At 43.0% G+C, this 18,251-nt stretch overlaps 2 protein-coding genes across 3 annotated transcripts; both read right to left on the bottom strand.

Annotated features, from left to right (window-relative positions):
• Window positions 1-1,338: 1,338 nt before the first annotated feature.
• smcr8b (Smith-Magenis syndrome chromosome region, candidate 8b) lies at window positions 1,339-8,715 on the bottom strand. Of its 2 annotated transcripts, none has more exons than XM_084006721.1 (6): window positions 7,888-8,715; window positions 5,941-6,353; window positions 5,026-5,783; window positions 4,321-4,758; window positions 3,590-4,076; window positions 1,339-3,517 (listed from the first exon to the last, which is right to left on the bottom strand). In XM_084006721.1, exons 1-6 carry the CDS (start codon window positions 8,065-8,067, stop codon window positions 3,076-3,078), a joined length of 2,718 nt encoding a protein of 905 aa, XP_083862847.1. In that variant the 5' UTR covers window positions 8,068-8,715; the 3' UTR covers window positions 1,339-3,075. The 2 variants fall into 2 exon arrangements, with proteins under 2 accessions (XP_083862847.1, XP_083862848.1); XM_084006722.1 differs by having other exon boundaries at window positions 3,590-4,073.
• Window positions 8,716-9,634: 919 nt separating this feature from the next.
• Window positions 9,635-17,598, bottom strand: mief2 (mitochondrial elongation factor 2). Its single transcript, XM_084005067.1, has 8 exons — window positions 17,430-17,598; window positions 14,927-15,090; window positions 14,180-14,345; window positions 13,952-14,049; window positions 12,591-12,767; window positions 12,325-12,488; window positions 11,944-12,096; window positions 9,635-11,072 (listed from the first exon to the last, which is right to left on the bottom strand). Exons 2-8 carry the CDS (start codon window positions 15,062-15,064, stop codon window positions 10,565-10,567), a joined length of 1,404 nt encoding a protein of 467 aa, XP_083861193.1. The 5' UTR covers window positions 15,065-15,090; window positions 17,430-17,598; the 3' UTR covers window positions 9,635-10,564.
• Window positions 17,599-18,251: the final 653 nt, after the last annotated feature.

Here is an 18,251-nt window from a genome sequence, read left to right as displayed (position 1 = left end):
GTAGGTCAATGTATAACATTAGCTTGGGATGTTTTTAAGAATTTGTAGTTGTGAAAGTAGCTGCATCCCTTCTAAATATCAAAATATGGAAATCCTAACATATCTTTTCTTCCTCCCTCAAGGTGCTTTGCTTAAATTTTTCACCCCTCAACCCTCCACTGATGAAGGTAGAGGCCTCCTACTTGACAGATCACTTCTCAGTGCTGACGTTTCCTGTATAGAGCAAGGTACCACAAGCTCTATAATTATAGCTGATATCCTGCACAGCCCAGAGTTTAAACTGATGTGTGAAGTGTGTGCTGTCATATTGTTAGAAAAAAAACAAACAGTGCAAATCACTATTGAATTCCCACCAAACTGTGTAAATACCAGTCACTTTTACCCATGGACATTTCAGAATTTTTAATATACAGTAGTGCCTATCAAATGTCTAGGTGTCAGACACTCAGTGATGCATTCTGTCCCTGAACAGTGGATTATATTAATAAAAACATTATTTTTCCCCAGCTACAATAGCATCTCTCACAGTGGAAGACACCTCATCCTGTATATTGGATTTTATGGTACGGTGGTGTTTTTTTTTGCACATGTTAAAATGTTCCAAATGTTCAATTCTTATCTCAATTATATAAAGTGTGTGAACTTAAACTGTATGGCTATGCTGTGGTTCCTGTAGGCTTTGCATGCGGGGGGCCTCCATGTCCATTTTGCTTGGGGCCCCCAAATTCCTTGAAACGGCCCTGCACACACACGCTTGGACACGCACGGTACGGTATGATAACTCTGGCGCTGCCACTGCTTGCAGGGACCGTCTGCAAATTGCAAGACAATCAATAACTCCACTGTTATACAGTAGGCCTACAGAGACTCCAGAATCACTACACACATCAAGGGTCTCTTTATGGTCAGTTCGAATCTGTGAATATCTTTCCAACTTTACCGAATTCGAAATCTCGCCTATCACGTTTCATTTGTTATCTCGTTATCACGAGAAAACGGAGGAATTATCTCGTTATCACGAGAAAACGGAGGAAATAAAATATATGTATGCATGACCGTTTAGGGCTTCCGTACTTTTTCAACATGCTTAATTTTTTTTTTCAACATACTGACATTTTTTACTTTTTTCCGACATGCTATGACTTTTTTTTTTAAACTTTTTTCAACATCCTATTATATTACTTTTTTATGCTTTTTTTTTCAACATGACTTTTTAATGTTTTTTTTCCCCCGACATTACTTTTTTTCATTACTTTTTTCAACATACTATGAGTTTTTTATTTACTTATTTCAACATGCCATACTATCACTTTTTTATGCTTTTTTTTTTTTTTTAACATTCAACGACTTATTTTTTGTGATCAATTATTTTTTATTTTCAAAAGAGAAGGGCATGACATCATTTCAAGACAATGATACAACAAGTACTGACCACTTCCCTTTTACATTCAACGACTTATAAAAAAAAAAAACATACTATTACTTTTAATGCTATTTTTCCGATATGACTGCAGGAGCCACTGATTAATGTGTATCTGAGTTTTTATACAGATATCAGAACATACCTGACAGATCAGACAAGCCCAAAGAAGAAACTTCAAACACATCCTCATTGTTTTTCATCATTTAATAACATAACAGAGACACTTTATGTTGCTTCAACCTTTAAGGACTTGATCAGTACGGTATACTGATTCTGCACTGGGGGATTTAGTTTTTACTTTCATTGAGTTGTGCTTATTGTAATGACTTTCTGAAAATACTTAAAAGTGAAAAAACTGACTGCTTTTCTTGGAAAATGTAGGATCTCAATGTAAAATATAGGATTTTATCTTCAGAGTAAATACATGCACGTTAAACATTTGCACCAATAAAAGAACTAAAATGAACATGAACAGCGTTAAACAGAAGGAGGTTGTTTCGCTGATTGGCTGCAGTTTGGAGTTTAGTTTTTAAACCAGTGTCTGCAACAAATCACATGATCTAATTAATAGTAGTTTAAATCATTCTCATTACAGTAATCACAGTTTTCATGTTCACACCTCTGCTGCCAGGAAACTGTTCAATGATGATCTTGCAGAGTCAGACAGACGTTTAGGCTCAATATTGAAACTACTTTATCCAAAAAAATTAAGTACACACAGAACAGACCTGGACCAAATATTTCTGAGCTTTAAAAAAACATATTTTCCTTCACTAAGTCTGCGGTCAAACTAAAGTCTCATGTGTTATGAGGGTCTGCTGAATCCTGCAGTAACCTGAACTTCTGCTGCTCTGATTCTAAAAAAAACGGATCATAAAATCATACATGGTTGATGATGAAAGCATTACATTTGTATGTATTTATTTAAAGTATAAATTGATCTTTAAAATGAGATAGAAGATCCCATTTTCCAGACAAACTTCAAGATAAAGTTGGACCTGTCGGGAAGTTTATGCTAAGCTAAGTTAGCTCATCTCACCGTCTGCAAGACATATTTCCTAAATGTCAAACTATTCCTCTTTACTGCTACAGTTTAATGTAGACTACTGTTGTTTTGGAAGACAGGATATTCGTTCTCAAAAATGGATTTTGAATTTGTAAAATTATACTAAAACATTTATTGGAAAATGGCGGATTAATCATTAAATTAATTATTATAATTGGCATTTCAGCTGAACCGATGCTTGTTTTAAGAGAGCAATCATGTTAAACTTGTCAGAGAGAACCGGTCTCTCATGCTACACTGCAGCTAAACTGGTTCATCTCAAATCTGTCAGGGTTTTTTTTCCACACAGTGTTCATCTCAATTATTTTAAATTATGAAAAATGCGATACAGCAATTTAAAAACAAGAGAAGTACTTCACCTTGTTGAGGCTGCCGACACGTTAAAGTCTGAGTATTTGTGTCCAGTAATCCAGAGACACGTGACTGACAGCATCATGGAGCAAAAAATCATGCACAGACAAAAACATTCAACACTGCAAATAAAAACATGGACGTGCGATTCTTCAGTGGCAGACGACATCGATCAGTGCGGTTCTATCAAACGCCATGTTTATGACAAGTCAACTGTTTTGTCCATCCAGCGTTTTTATGCTGCGTTGGTGTTTCTGTGCAGCTGCATCGAGCTGTAAGAGAATCTTAAAACCGGCGGCCCACGTCCTGCGTGGCGCTGTTTGATGAGGTCACACAGGAAACGCATCACCTTCAAATCGTACTCACTGCTGCAGACCTCCGGGGTGAAGTCTCCGTCTTCGGGGCCTCCCCTCCCCTCGGCGGCGTTTCGACGACGTGACGCCGGATAGAAGGTGTAGAGCAGCGCCCGGTTGGCCAGCGCGATCAGGCAGCTCTCCAGGTGCAGCAGGTAGGTGAGGCCTCGGCTGATGCCGGTGTGAGGATCCGCCAGGCGGCCTATCAGAGAGCCGGAGTAGGACGGACAACGCAGCGTCCTCTGGTCCAGATCCAACAGCGCCAAATACCGGCTGTAGCGAGTCAGAGAGTGAAGGATGCTGGCCGAGGAGCTGGAGGACGATCTGGTCAAAGAGTAAAGGAGACAGGTAAGGAAGATGATCATCTCATCCCAACATATAATAGGAAGTGATTACCTGTGGATTCCTATCAGCCTCCAGGTGAGCAGGTCGCTCAGTTGAAGAGGCGTGGTCAAACACAGCAGCACGGCGTTCCCATCAGGCCCGGGAGCCGGCAGGAAGAGACTCAGAGCGTCCACCAGTTTCCTGACCAGACTCTCGTCTCCTCCAATGACGACGAGCGGCCGGCCGCTGAGGAGACAGAACACGGCATGCTGGGAGAACGAGTTGTGTTTGAGGAAGCGGAGGGCTCTGAGTCCGGCCTTCCTCCGCCTCCTCCTCTGATCCGGGCGGGCGCTGCTGTGGGCGATCCAGGTGGGAGAGGGCGTATCCGAGGAGCCGGTGAAGCTGGTGCAGTCGGACTCCTCGTCGGCGCTCAGCAGCCTGAGGGGGGCGCCGGGCGGCGACCACGAGTCCACATCGGCCGGGGGGAGGCGAGGGCCGAGGGTCACAGGAAGGTCAGGCTGACGGACTTCTGACCACCGAGGCTTCGACGCCACCGCTTCTTCAACGACAAAAACACCTTAAAGAACATGTTTTATCCCTCATTCCCATCAGTACTAATAACACCGTTTCAAATGCAAATTCAAGTTCCTTCAAATGGAAAAATCACGAAAAATAAATCTAACTTTTTAACTCTTTAGACATCAATCAGTTGGAGGAGTTCCTTTCATGATTAAACATAATTACGTTTTTCCAAATTGTAATTTCCTCGTCTGTGGTTTGATTGACATGAGCAGGTGTTTTACCTTGCAGTCGTCGGGGCGTCGTGTTGTCGTCACAGACTTGATTGCTCTTCAAACATTCAAAGAACTTCTCCTCTGACATCATCGCCTCCCCGCCAACGTGTATCTGCTGGACGGTCTCTTCACACGCGTCGTCTTCCAGAACACGCGCTTCGTTTTCATCCACATTCACCAGAGTTGTTGGATCCGGCGTCTTCTCCTCTAAATCCCCAGATTTACACTCCGTCCACGTCCCCTCCTCGTCCTGAACGCCGTTACTCAGAGGCTCCGCCTCTTCCTCCGTGATGGCGGTGAGGTCGTCGGGAAAGATGGACTCGGTGGTGCTCAGCACCTCGATGCTGTCCTCGCTGTTGGCTCGCCGCGTGAACGCTCGCGCCCGCCTGATGCCCGAATCCGCCACCGCTCGCCTGGACGAGGCGTCCGTCGCCACGCCGGATGTTTCTGTGGAAGAGAGAGAACGGAGTGTTTGAGGGGAATATAATAATAATATGATATCTGTGGATTCTTTGTTATTATCGATTTAAAATGATTTAATATCCAAAACACCAACCGTACAAAAGCAAAAGTCAATTTACAAAAAAAATGTAAAATCGATCTATTAATCGACTCAAATCATTTCAGCTTCACGTAATTTATATTTACATTTTCTAATTTAATAAAAAAATGTTTATTGATCAGATCAATAAACACATATATTAAATGTTTAACCTCTGCTGTCGGATCCGGTGACGACGTGCTGCGTCCGATACGACTTCTCAGTCCCGAGCACTTCGATGCTGTCGCCGCTGCTCACGCTTCCTGTCATCTCCATGGTAACGGCGGGGTCAAGGGTCGCGGCTTCTTCCCCTGCCTCCAGTTTGATGGGGATCTCCTCCACGCAGGAGAAGAATGACTCCATGATCACGGGTTCTGATCGAAGGCCGTCGCCGCCGCTCTTACTCCCGCTCGCCGTCTGCAGCTCCGCCTCGCAGCTCTCCATCTCCTCCTCGTCTGCGTCCGGGCTCCACAGCTCAAACAGGAAGTTGATGAACGTGAGCTTCCTGGACAACGACCGCGTGACACGAGCCGTTCGCAGCACGCTCCTGTCGCCGCGTAGGCGCCGCTCCGTGTCGCCGAGCTGCTCCTTCGCCAGTGACAGGAAGTAGGCCTTGCAGAGGTCGTGCAGGGGCTTCAGACGGCACTCGGCCCTGCAGGAGGAGGAGGAGGAGGAGGAGGAGAGGGAGCGGCGGGGCTCGGGAGGCAGTAACGCAGGCTGATCGGCGAGGGAGTCGGCTGGGTCGTAGGGCAGAAAGTCAGGCTGTTTCAGCTTCCTGTTTGGGTAGGAAGTGACCTGACGGAGGAGGTCTCTGTGATTTAAGATCGAATGCTCTACGGCTTCAAGCTCCTCTGATTTCCCTCCTTCCTCCGTGAAGCCGTTCGCCGTCCCGGGATGTTCTGTCTCCTGTAGAAGAGTCATCCGCCGGTACCTGGAACAGTCAGAGGATGGGTTTAGTCAGTGGAGAGCTGTAACTCCTCCTCCTGGGTGATTCTGGGAATCTAAAATTCAGTGGCTTTGACAATCATGAGTGTTAGTCCTGAGATGTTGTGATGCGACACTATAAATAGGAATGTAACTGATCTTACTCCAGCTCCTGTAACTTCCTCTGCAGCTCCATGGAGAACGCCTGCCTGTTTCCCGTCTTGAGGCTTTCGGAGGCCTTGGAGAAGCCCGTCGACAGCTCACAATAGTTCTCCATCAGCTTGTTCTGGTCCGAGCACACGTACGCCATGCAGAAGGGACGCACCATGCCGCGGGCCTCCAGGTCGTACAGGGTCATGTGGTGGACGTAGGCGAACGCGTCCTCCGCCGAGTCTCCCAGAACCACTTTGGAGTCCTCGCTGAAGTTGAGGCGGGGCCCGGGGGACGCAGGGGGGCTGAGGCAGGGGCCGGACGCCTGGTAGTCCACGGACATGATGCGCACGGAGAAGTGGTTGAGGTCAAACGAGCCGATGACTCTGGGGTCGTCTGGGATCGTCAACACAGGTCGGGGTCCCACCTAGAAATAAATATAAATTTATATACAGCGACATAAACATTCATTATAACAGTTATTGTTAAAAAAATCACTGAAGACTGCACTCAAATACAGAAACAGACCATATAGTGTTGTTTTATATGCATACATCGTACAAACATAACTTATTTATACTTCCTTTATACTACTTGTGTGTCACATTACTATGTTTATAGGCTCTTTATTGATGAGTACACACTTTCTCCCTAACTCTTAAAAACAGATGAAAAAACTGTTTTCTGGTTCTGATTTTGCCTTTCTTTTGACAGTTGGTTCATTATTTAATTAATGTGTTGCTGCTCCTGGTATTTGGGGATTTGACGATTACAAGCCACGACCACACTGCTGGTATTGTTTTCATCTTTGAGTCTGTTTGTGAGTCATCGCGGCAGTCGATGTTCTAGTTGGATCTGTTTTGTAGTTGTAGACTGAATATTTTTATTGTTTTGAAAATGTCACATCAGCCTCTGGGAAAGACATTTTTAATAGACAACACAATTAATAATTACTTAATTGAGATGACTTTCTTAAATACGAGGTGAGGTTCATCATTGTAAATGTAATATTTTGGGTTTTTTGCAGACATCAACGTGGGCTCTTCTGGTGTATATACCACATACGTTCCATAACGTTGGAATAATTTGCAAATGGATTGTCTTTTATAGCGCCAAACAAATGTTATGCATGAATTAATTAATTTCACCTGTTTGATGATGTAATCATTGCACCTGCTGATGCATTTAAATAGGAATAAACAGAGGATTCTTGTGTCTGAAAACTAAATATTACAGTGTTTATATATCCTGGTAAAATAAATGATTGATTGATGGATTGATTAATCTAAAAAGTACACAATGTTGTACGGACATTGAGAAGACATCAGCGTTTTCATAGTTTTAAAGTTTCCCAATACCAACTGTGAACTGGGAAATAACTGGTTTCCAGTATTATGCACTCCTTTGAGAAACTCACACCTCTGAGAGAACTTGGAAGTTTAAGCTGCTGATATTTTAAATAATATTTGTTTAGTATTATATGTTCTCACGTCTCTCTTGCGGTAGAGATCTTAATCTCATTGACACTTCCTGAATGAATTCAACTCACAAACAAAAAGTTGCGACACCTTCACAGAAACCGTAACTGATCTGCTACATTAATTTTAAGGGGGAACAAATTGTGCAACATAACCACTCTTGTAAAAAAAATTAAAATTAAAATAAACAAATTAACAGCATATAAACAAAATAATTGAATATCTCAAGCTTCCTTTTATTTTATATATAATATATTTATTATTTTTCTTTTATATATAATATATTATTTTTCTTTTATATATAATATATATATTATTTTTAGTTTTAAATATAATATTTATTATTTTTTATTTTATATATAACATATATAATTTTTATTTTATATATAATATATATATATATATATATATATATATATATATATATATATTATTTTTAGTTTTAAATATAATATTTTAAATATAACATATATAAACTCATACCTGCTCTGAGAATTCCGCCACCAGTATGAAGTCTCTGTGAAACTGGGCGGAGGTGGTCCAGGGGTTGGATGGGGGTCGAAGGGGGACGGAGAACTCTTCAGGGAGACCCTCCTGGTCCTCCTCTCCTTCCCCAAAGCCTTCAGTGCCGGTGAAGGCCAGCAGGTCCGGGGATCCAATCATCTTCGGGGCCGTGATGGGTCAACCCATGGAGGGCCTAATCAGAACCGGTACTGAACATCCGGCCTCTCGGTCGGAGCGTCAAGTTGGGACGGTACGTCACAACAACAACAGCCGGGGACTTAAAAACTTGTTGCGCAGTTGTCTACAACCGCGAAGCGAACGGTGAACTACATTAAAACCCCGATCCGGTTCCTCCCCGCTGAACAACAACAGGCACAAGTGGCGTTTTCAGCACCGGCAGCCATCAGCGGGAAGTTACGGAGAGAAGTGAAACTTGCCTGCCGGCGCCGGTCACACGGCTAGCTCCCGGGATTTGTGTTCCTGTTTCTCGTAGCGGGCTTTTCCTTCAGTTCTTGAAAATTACCTGCGCCTCTATGTTACCGTACTGACCGGCAAACCGAGCCAGCCCGCGCCCATATTTAGCCATGTGATAGACGCCGGACCGGGCACGCGCCGCCGCCGCCGGTTGCGAAAGCGGCGCTTCATGGAAAACCAGTCCGCTGCTGCTGCTGGTGGTCGCGAGCCGACGATGACGACTTCCGGCCCATCGTTTCAAAATAAAATACGTTAACAAATAAACATCCGCTGGAAATACACTCGGTTTACACCCAGCTACTACACACCGAATTCAACAACGCTGCAATAAACCCGACGATTGTAATGTTCATTTTTAGTTTCCTGTTGCGAAAGCAGCGTTTCATGAAAAACCAGTCTGCTCCTACTACTGCTGGTGGTGGTCTCGAGGCAAGTCAGGTACGACGATGAAGACTTCCGGTCCATTGTTTCAAAATAAAATACGTATATTTTTAAAAAAAGTGTTTTTTTATTTTTTTTATTTTGTCCATCCCAATAATATCAGCTTGCAGTGTTTCTCCCAGTCTGTGTGCAGAGCTGGAGGGTGGTTGCCGGTGGGGGTTGACTGCTATGTGGGCTTTCTGTGTTAAAATATTTAACAACTAAAGTTTATTACAGTATTTTGGTAAGTACGAGGAGAGAAAAGGAGAAATTAATACAATACTCTTAAGTAATTATGATATGATGCATTTCAGTTATGTGCCACTAAAACGTAATAAATGAATAGATGAAGTACTTAAAAAAAACAAAAACGTTTGCCCTTTGCTCGTGTCAATTGTGACAATAAAATCTAAGTTTTGCTTTCGGGAGATAAGCTACACCCACACTCCAGAGATTAATTATTCCACTTTGTTGGAAAATCTCTACCAATAAGTTACTGCAAAAATACAAATAAAGGTTGGTTCCAGCACTGAGCTCTGTGGGAGCAAGTTTGCAAAACTCCAACGGGTCCAGGACTCTGTTCATATATCATCAGAAAAAGGTTTGAGATGTGGCAGGATGGAGGACTCCATGGAGATGAACAGGGACTGTAATCACTCCTCCCGTCCAATCTGGCCATTTGTAAATATAAAAATTCAGCTGAAGCAAATATGAAACTCCTCCGCATGGATGGTTAGCATGGAAACACTGTCTGAAGAAATAAAGAGCATGCAAAAAGAGATTTGCATGAAAAAAAAAAAAAGTCCAAAGTTGCACAACTCTTAACGGCAGGGCTGTTTAAACACTGATGAACAAAGATGCACGTAAAAGCAAAAGAAACAGTTCAGAGCAACTGAGAGACAATCTAAATTAAAACTTTAGTTTTTATTTGCAGTTTCACTGTTCAATCACAAAAAAAAAAAAATCTATTTCCTTTCACCCAGCAAGCAAACACAACTGATGAAACATCCATACGGTATTAAAAAGCAACTGCATGAAACCATTAGGCCACTTTAATTTAAAGGGTTAGTTTACCCAAAGAACGTTGGCAACAGACTTAACACTAAACAAGACAGACACAATACGGCACACTTCAACCTCCAGTATGATAAAAATATATATTTGTGTTTAATACGACAGACTAAATGGTTCAATAAGTGCATCAAAATCTGTCGGGTTTCAGCAGGTCGTTATTTTTCTGCATCGTTAGAATATATTACAGGAGATTTAGGAAAATATTGCAGAACACACGCGGTCAGTTAGAGGCCAGAATGAATGAAAGCACTTCAGCAATAAACTCTCCTCGGCTGTTAATTCACATACTGACATAACCGCCATCGACGTGAGAAACAAGAGTCACACACACTTGAAAGCAGACTTGGCCGTGGCGTCACCATCAGGCTGAAACTCCTGAAGCATCGTTTCAAATATCTTCATAAACACTTTCCCAGCTCCTTCCCTTGGCACGCCCCCGTTCCTCGGAGGGGTTTGTTTCATGATCAACAGTTTTCACATCTCCTCCTCCGATGTCGTTCATGGTGCCTGCCATTCATTTTACTCCAACTATACCTGGTTCGCTTGCATCAAAGCAAGACTGGAGGAGCTAAAGAATGAAGGTAGGCAGCGGGGAGAATATGACATCTTTGACTGATAATTATCCTCTGATCTGCATGTGTGTGTGTGTCAGAGCTTGAGCGATGTAAAGTGTTGTGTGTGCAGGCGGCTACATGAGTAGTATTTCAGGCTCTGACACGGCGCAGTAGAGCATGAAACCCATCTGGTCCACCTGGTCCTCCGACAAGCCGCTCAGCAGATTGACAGCTGGCTTGAAGTAACTGTGTAACGCCCCTTGTTCTAGGTAGCCAATCAGCTCCGTGATACACTGCTGGAACCTGGCGTGCAGGCTGGTCTCGGACCAGTCGCTCTCGCCGTCGCTGAGGCGCAGGATGAGATTGGTCAGCGGGGCGGCTCGGAGCGGCCGCAGCGAATGGTTCAGTCTGCACACCGCCTTGAGGAGCTTCAGCGCGTGCCGGCGGCATCCGCCGTCGGCGGTGTCGAGCTGAGACAGCCGCTGAGTCTCCCACGGGTAGAGGGACAGGTGCCAGGCGTTGACCCAGGGAGAGGTGAGCTCCGGCTGGGCGGTCAGAACCACGTCTCCCTCCCTCAGCAGCGGCAGCATGGAGATGAACAGGCACTGATCACAACTCTCTACCCCGTCTTCATTTACAGGCCTGAAGGATTAGAACAGGAGAACAATTCACATTAACACAAACGTCACACAGAACGTGTGATTTCTAACCACTTGGGTTTCGACATCCAGCAGATAAGGAGTAACATTGGCAGTCGCCTAAAGTTGGGTTTCTCACTACTTGTCGAATGCAAGTCCAATATTCAGTCTCCTTTTAGCTTCGTCTCCACCATGTCACCAGAAATATCTCCTTTAATGCTCCACGATGCTCACCAGCCGGTGGCTAACTTTATCTGTGTGACGATAGTGCAGAGCGGGACTGTAAAACAGCTCCTTAGAGGCCTGTGTGATGAATCTGTGGGTTCGTCTTTACAGGCGACAACAATCGTTTCCTTCAAGGGTTTATTTTAACCCAAAACATGATCTTTTCCTAAACCAAGTAGGTTTGTTGCCTAAATCTAAGGAGATTTCTGGCAGAAACGTCTCCCATGAGAACACTGTTCACATTCCAGTCATTTCAGCCATTTTTCAAAAAAACAAAAACAAACAACAACAACAAACAAAAGAAAAAACAGCTTTCAGGAGAACACGTTTCTTCTAGCATCCTGTTTACCCAGGGGATTTTATTTAATTGCTTTTTTGAGAATTTAAAATGCAATATTGTGGGAGGGCTGTTGCACTTTAGGGAGACAATTAGAGAAAGATAAATGGATAACGTGTTAACTTTGCAAAGGAACAACAACTCAACACGGAAACATTTTAGTTTCATATTTTTTTGTAAACTCAAGTAAACATTTCACATTGCTTAATGGCCGTCTATTAAATAATTGTGTCAACACTGCTTTAACTTATAAAAAACACTTCACTTCTAATTGAATATGAACAATAACAACAATAAAAGAAGAGACACACACCGAATCTCCAGTTTCAGGTCTGGTCCTCCGAGTACAGGTCTGACCAGACAGTCCAGAGTGCTGCTGATCGACAGCCAATTTATAGTTTCCATGACAGCTTTACTGAACATGTTCACCACAGCTTCTGCAGACAGGTAACCCCCCACCAGGTACCTGGAACAAAGACACAGACACAGAATGTTTCAGTGAACACCTTTAACTGTCAATTAGTCGCAGGTCGAGTTTTGGTGCATTTATTTTTGTTGTTAAATCATTTTCCTGACAATTACTTCTGCATTATTTGTAGTAAAATCACTGTGATTCATTTATATACAAAGGAACACCTCAAAGTGCAGGTTGCCTCCCAAATTAAATCTATACTTCTGATCCGTGTGTGATCACCTGTCCCAGTAGCTGCGTCCTCGGGGGAAATATTCCAGATTGACCCGTCGGACCATCCAGTGCAGCGGGTGAGTGAGCAGCGTCTCCTCCCCCGGGATGAGAAGCCACAGAGAGGCTTCCAGCTGCAGAGGCACCAGCAGACAAGCGTGGTCCGCACTGACCACCTACACATGCACAGAGATAAACCCAGGTGGTCTTCATCCAACGCCATACGACCACACCACAGAGGGGCAAACGTGCATGTAAATAACATCACACATGTGCACCTGCAGGTCATCCAGCAGAGAGCCTCCGAGGTTCATCTCTCCCAGGGGCATGTCAGGGAGCCGGCTGTGCAGGAAGCCCTGGATCTCAGTGCAGATGTCCAGAGCTAGAGCCTGAGCCCTCCGGACCTCCACCGGAGTCAGCGACGCCGTGGTGTGATAGTACTGCTGCAGTCGCTCCTGCACACATTTCCACACATGATACAGAGCTCAGGCAACCGCTGTACCGTGTCCATGTATGTCATTCCTTCAGGCACCAATACTGTGTTTCTAAAAGAGAACAACTCTCTACGTGAAGTTAACAAAACAGTTTGGGAGTTTTCACACTTCGCACGGCTGCCTCCCGAGTGATAAAATATTCAAGGTTGTTGCGCCTCTAAGCAGACTTGACGTCTTCAGCTTCCGTGCCGGGAGTGCTCCCCGGTGAAATGGAATATTTGAGAGGCGTGCAGTTACAAGAGGGACTTAAATCAAATCCTTTGCATCTGATTGGACCACTAAAGAGCAGAGCTGCAGCATACAGTGGCTCCGTGTACACCTCCCTTGTGCAAAAAGTTGCAGATTGATTGATTGATTGCTGGACGGATGGATGAAATTGGCTGGTACTAGCTTAAATATATATACTGTTACTGCTGTTAAAGAAGCCTTGAAAAAACAACTCAATCATAGAACAAGTGTAGTTACCGCATCAATAGTTTGTAGCGTATCAAAGACCCATGACGAAACACAACGGGAGCTAAGAATAGAAGCTCAGAAACCAAACCAATGGATGCTGCCATAGAGAAAACAGTCTATTGTCGACTCTAACAAGTCATTTAAATGACAAGTAAAAAGCCTTTTGTAATGCTTTTCTCATTCTTCCACTTCCCAGTATTCACTGTGTTCCACAGATGCAGAAGAGAAAATTAAGATAGATATTCATGAAAGACACAATTTGCATGAGCTCCGTTTAAAAAAAGGCACTCTTGGTTGAGTCACATCCCCTCTTATGTGCACTCATGCGTTAGCGGCTGCTCTGCTAACATTTACCCAGCCAATTGTTTTAGCTCGCACAGAATTTCTGCTTATGTGGACGTTCTGCACACTGACTCAAAGCTGTTTTCATGCTTGTTTGACTTCTTCCATGCAGCCAGTGCACAAGCACACACAGTGTTTTGATTATGCAGGGCTCTTGGGGAGAGGGGGGGGGCTGTGTGCAGCTTAACCAGTGCATAACGATGCGTATCCCCTAAGCACTGCGCTTTAAAAAAAACATGTTACACACGCATAAATGAATGAGCTCTTCCAGCAGCTGCTAAGACTGAATGTATAATCCATGCTTTAATCCATTTAAGAGCTCAGAGGTGAAAATGTCAAGAGCAGACCTGCAAACTGAGGACGCACAGCTGGAGCTTCTTGGGTTTAGACTCGGGTTTAGACGGCACCTCCTCAGAGGACGTCGGAGGTTGTTGGCACAGATCAGCTGATCGAGAAAGAGGTCAAAACTGCAGTCAAGTAATATCAGGGGCTATATAAATAAATATATACACATACATACCTGCATGTATTTGTGAAATGTCTGTGCGTGTCATTTGCTTTGCTGTAGCACTTACATTTCTGCTGCCTGGCTGCCTTGGCGACGTGTTTCATCACCACACCCTCGATGCCCTTCTTGATCAGCGTTGGGGAAGCAGACACCAAACTCAGCTCCTCCCAGCTCTCGGCCATCTTCTGCTCCACCTTTTCGTCGTCGGCTGCACGGCCCGCGCGCTCTATTAGCTGAAGACACACATCGTCATAATAACCGGACTGCACTGCATGACCGTCCACATACAGAGTACAAGCACTGCCATATCCCACTTTAAAAGATAACCTGAAGGCACTTAGGACTGGACCATCCTGAGGAGTTTCTGCATGTGCTGGTTCATTTACTAAAAAATGACATATTTTATATTATTGCTTTTACTAATTTCCTGATGTCCAGGCAGTAGATTCACTCTCCCCCATTTCAGACGTGACTACTGACTGCAGCTTGGGAATGCAATGAACATATTCACAGTCTCACCAACGAGCAGAAAAGTTCAGCAACTTCCTATATGTAGAGTACTTCATGCCAGAGGTAACGAAATGAACTGCCAATCAATAAGTGGACAGCTAAACTCAAATGGGCATGCTAGTTTTTTGGAGTGCTAGCGTAGTACTTCTGCATTAAAAATTCATGGAGAATACAGAGTTTTAGAGCACTTTTTTCCCCCCTGGGGGCAGAATTTTTCAGTAATGAATGTCTCCAAATACATATGAGTGACGAGTTGCTATGGACGACGCAGTGATGTGGTGCTAACGACCTGAAGAACACTCACCCGTTTCACTGCCAGCGTAGCGATTCCAAGCAAGGCGGCCCCGCCGACTCCCAGAACCAGCTGGGCGTTGGACAGCAGGAAATCAATCACCATGGCGATGCCCTCCTCCCCTCGCCTCCGACTCCCCTGGAAGTTCATCGCTTCCTGTTTTTTCCGTGGTTAGCCTTGGGATAAGGAGAACACGTAACGTTAATTCAAGTGGGCAGAGAGAAACAAGACTGTCAGGCGGAGGGAAAACGAGCCCCGCCTGCAGCAGTCGTGATCTCTAGAAATCATTGGAAGTCAAAAAGTCAGAATATCCCGTGAGATGAACTTACGGGACACGCAGCAGAAAGTTATTCTGGCAGGTGACAAGATAAAGGAAAACCTGGATAAATGAGTGGAGGAATTGGGAAGCAGGGTGAAAAAAAGTGCAAATGCCGTGGTGACGTTTCTGCCCTCAGGCCTTCTTCAAGATCAACCACGAGAAGACAGACATGGTTTTTTTTTATTATAAAAAGTTTTAAAAGAGTGTCTGGAGGCTTACACGTAACACCTTACTCAGACTTTATTTCTCTTTTCCCGGTTCATCTCTCTCTCCATGACTGTAGTTTACATTTATATAAGTGGAGTCAGAGTATCTGTCATGATAAATAACAATGTTTCATTACTTCCTTAGAACAATATCCCTTTCTATCAACTTGTAAAACACCTTTAATAAATATAGTAAGATCTTACCGAATCTCAGAGAAACCAAAATGTTTTATTTTTATCCGTGGATGCATTATTCCCCAATCATAGAAACAGAATGAATGCTTTAAGTGTAGTTTCAAATTCACTCTACTGAAGTCTCTCATTGGCCTTAAACACCGAGCATTCATGGCCATATATCAGTCCTTTAACAACCATGGTGGATCTTGTTTTTAGGAACAGGAAGCTCACAGAATTAATAATGGTTCAGTTCCATTGGAATGTCTCATTGAGCATTTCCAGTGAGCCAAACGGAAATTCAGTCACCAGTGACTAAATGTTTAACAGCTGTGATCGAGGGTGGTAGGAAGCTGCAGCAGAGGAGCGCGTTTCTCAAATCTAAAGGTGAGGTTGTTAATGACGTTTTTACAACACTTGAACAGACGCACGCTGCTGGTCATATTTAGCTCCAGGCACCTGAGATCCAGAAATAGCCCCAGGGCACGAGACTAAACTATTTCAACCAAGTGCATGTGTCGTCTCCCAGAGGTACGAGATCCGGAGAATGGAGACACGCTCTATTTATAGAACCTAAACATGCCAGAGTCAGACCGACTGGGTCAGGTATGAACAGCCAGCCTCGTCAAGTTACAGCACGACAAGGACTGACAGGGTGACACTTTCAACCAACCGAGTAAGGGGTCCACCCACGTGGCTTTTTCCAGAGTCGATTATTAATCTAGAGGACCAATAACCAATATTTATCTGCAGTAAAAAAAATTAAAAAAAGGTTTGCAAATTTAGAAAAACACAAGCTCTTAACACAACTTAACACACTTTGTTGAAATCTCTTAAAGCTTATGCTTAATTCACAGAACCTTTCAACATGACCTTAACACAAAAAGTGCAGCATTATTATGAAGTTGAACAAATGAATAACAAATTTAAGTTTTATAAAGATAAAATAAATTAAATAGTGACCATTGGGAGCGACTGCGGCTCCATCAGAGCAAAATTTGATTATTTTATCAGCAAACCAGCTTTTAAAATTGACCGATCCCGATAACCATAAAAAATGCCGGATATCGGGACGATAATCGTCCGAACCCGTAGAACAGAGTTCACATTTCTGTATAATGTTAGCTACTTAATCGACATTAAAAGGATTCTTGTTGACAGGTCGAACTGATTATAGCTGCAAACAAATGGAGCCAATTATATATATATATATATATATATATATATATATATATATATATATATATATATATATATATATACATACATAATCGGTAAATAATATTATTGTGCTATAGCATATCAATTTACAAAAAAAAAAAAAAAAGTCAAAAATAAAAATCTTTGTTTGCACCTTTTGTGTTTGTGGTGTGCAGTAACTTACTGGCCAAAGGTGGCAGCACTGAGCTACAACAACACCCACAGCCAGTAGTTGACCACACAACAGAATTCTAACTAATTATTGTTTTTAATGATCTTGCAGTACAATTACGTTTCATCCTGCTGACTGGACACAACACGGCCAGATTAACTACATTTAACTTCATCCATAACCCGATGACATCATCTCCACAGACGTAATAGATATTAGCAACATGATAGTTGGTAACGTAACACGAGATAAATGACCATCCGGGTAATCTTCATGACCATTCGGGTAATCTTCATGACCACCCGGCCAACTAATGTTAGCATGAAGCGAAGCAACAAGCGTATAAACCCTGCTAACTCCTGCTAGCAGCTAACGTCAGTTAGGAAAGCTAGCCAGCTGGCTAGTTAGCTAGCACACATTCATCTCAAGCGTAACGCTACTTACCACTCAGCGCGGAGAACAATACAACAGTCCGACTCCAAACCATTAGTGTTTTTAAATGTATAAAACACGTATCTATATGGTCTTTGACAACAAAAAGGGGTAACGTAATTTCCTATCTTTCACGGCCATAGAGTATATATAGCTCACCAGCTAGCTAACAGCTGCTTTCTTCTTCTTCTACTACTTTAATTGCAGTTGGTTTTCAACGTTGAAATACAGCAGCGCCCCAAAGAAGGCGCCGACTAACTACACGAGGAAGAAACTCTAAATACATTTACTCATCTACATAAAATAAACGTACTTGTACTTTTACTTTACTTGTGTATTTACAAACTATGCTATTTACATATTAATACATATATTATCAGAATCCAATAATATAAAAATATAACACTTGTACAAGAAGTACTGAGTACTTTTAATTTTGATACTTTTTTGTTGCTAATACTTCTGTAGTTTTAAGTAACTTTGACTACTTTAAATGAAGGAAATTATTTGACTTATTGTGCTGCTTTTTTTTTTATCACATCACGTTATTCTTCGTCACACAAACTTTCAAAGCTCAGGAATGACCTTTGAACCTCTATCTTATTTCCACTGATGCTGCTGGTCGATTGCCAATCTGTCAACTCTGTTCTTTCTTCCTTTGAAGTCAAAACCCAAATTATTCCAATGACCTCATAGTTAAAGCCACATTTGCTACAAAGACTCGATCAAATTAAATATAAAAAAAGAAAAGGAAATTAATGCACCTGTCCCCTTTTATCTGTGATGATCTTCTGATTTCAAGTGCTTTAGAGTTCACATTACCTTTGATTGTAC

This window comes from Eutrigla gurnardus (assembly GCF_963514095.1).
Source record: "Eutrigla gurnardus genome assembly, chromosome: 3".
Taxonomy (NCBI): domain Eukaryota; kingdom Metazoa; phylum Chordata; class Actinopteri; order Perciformes; family Triglidae; genus Eutrigla; species Eutrigla gurnardus.
Note: the sequence above shows the minus strand (reverse complement) of the source record. Positions and strands in the feature narration are given on the sequence as shown.

Excerpts from the sequence above, each read along its gene's own strand:
- mief2 (XM_084005067.1), bottom strand. The coding sequence starts at position 15,064 with ATGAACTTCCAGGGGAGTCGGAGGCGAGGGGAGGAGGGCATCGCCATG. Across the intron at positions 12,768-13,951 it reads TGTGCGTCCTCAGTTTGCAG|GAGCGACTGCAGCAGTACTA; the intron begins GTCTGCTCTTGA and ends AAATGTGTGCAG. Across the intron at positions 11,073-11,943 it reads GACCTGAAACTGGAGATTCG|GCCTGTAAATGAAGACGGGG; the intron begins GTGTGTGTCTCT and ends CTAATCCTTCAG.
- smcr8b (XM_084006721.1), bottom strand. The coding sequence starts at position 8,067 with ATGATTGGATCCCCGGACCTGCTGGCCTTCACCGGCACTGAAGGCTTT. Across the intron at positions 4,077-4,320 it reads GACGCCCCGACGACTGCAAG|AAGCGGTGGCGTCGAAGCCT; the intron begins GTAAAACACCTG and ends TTGTCGTTGAAG. Across the intron at positions 3,518-3,589 it reads AGGCTGATAGGAATCCACAG|ATCGTCCTCCAGCTCCTCGG; the intron begins GTAATCACTTCC and ends CTCTTTGACCAG.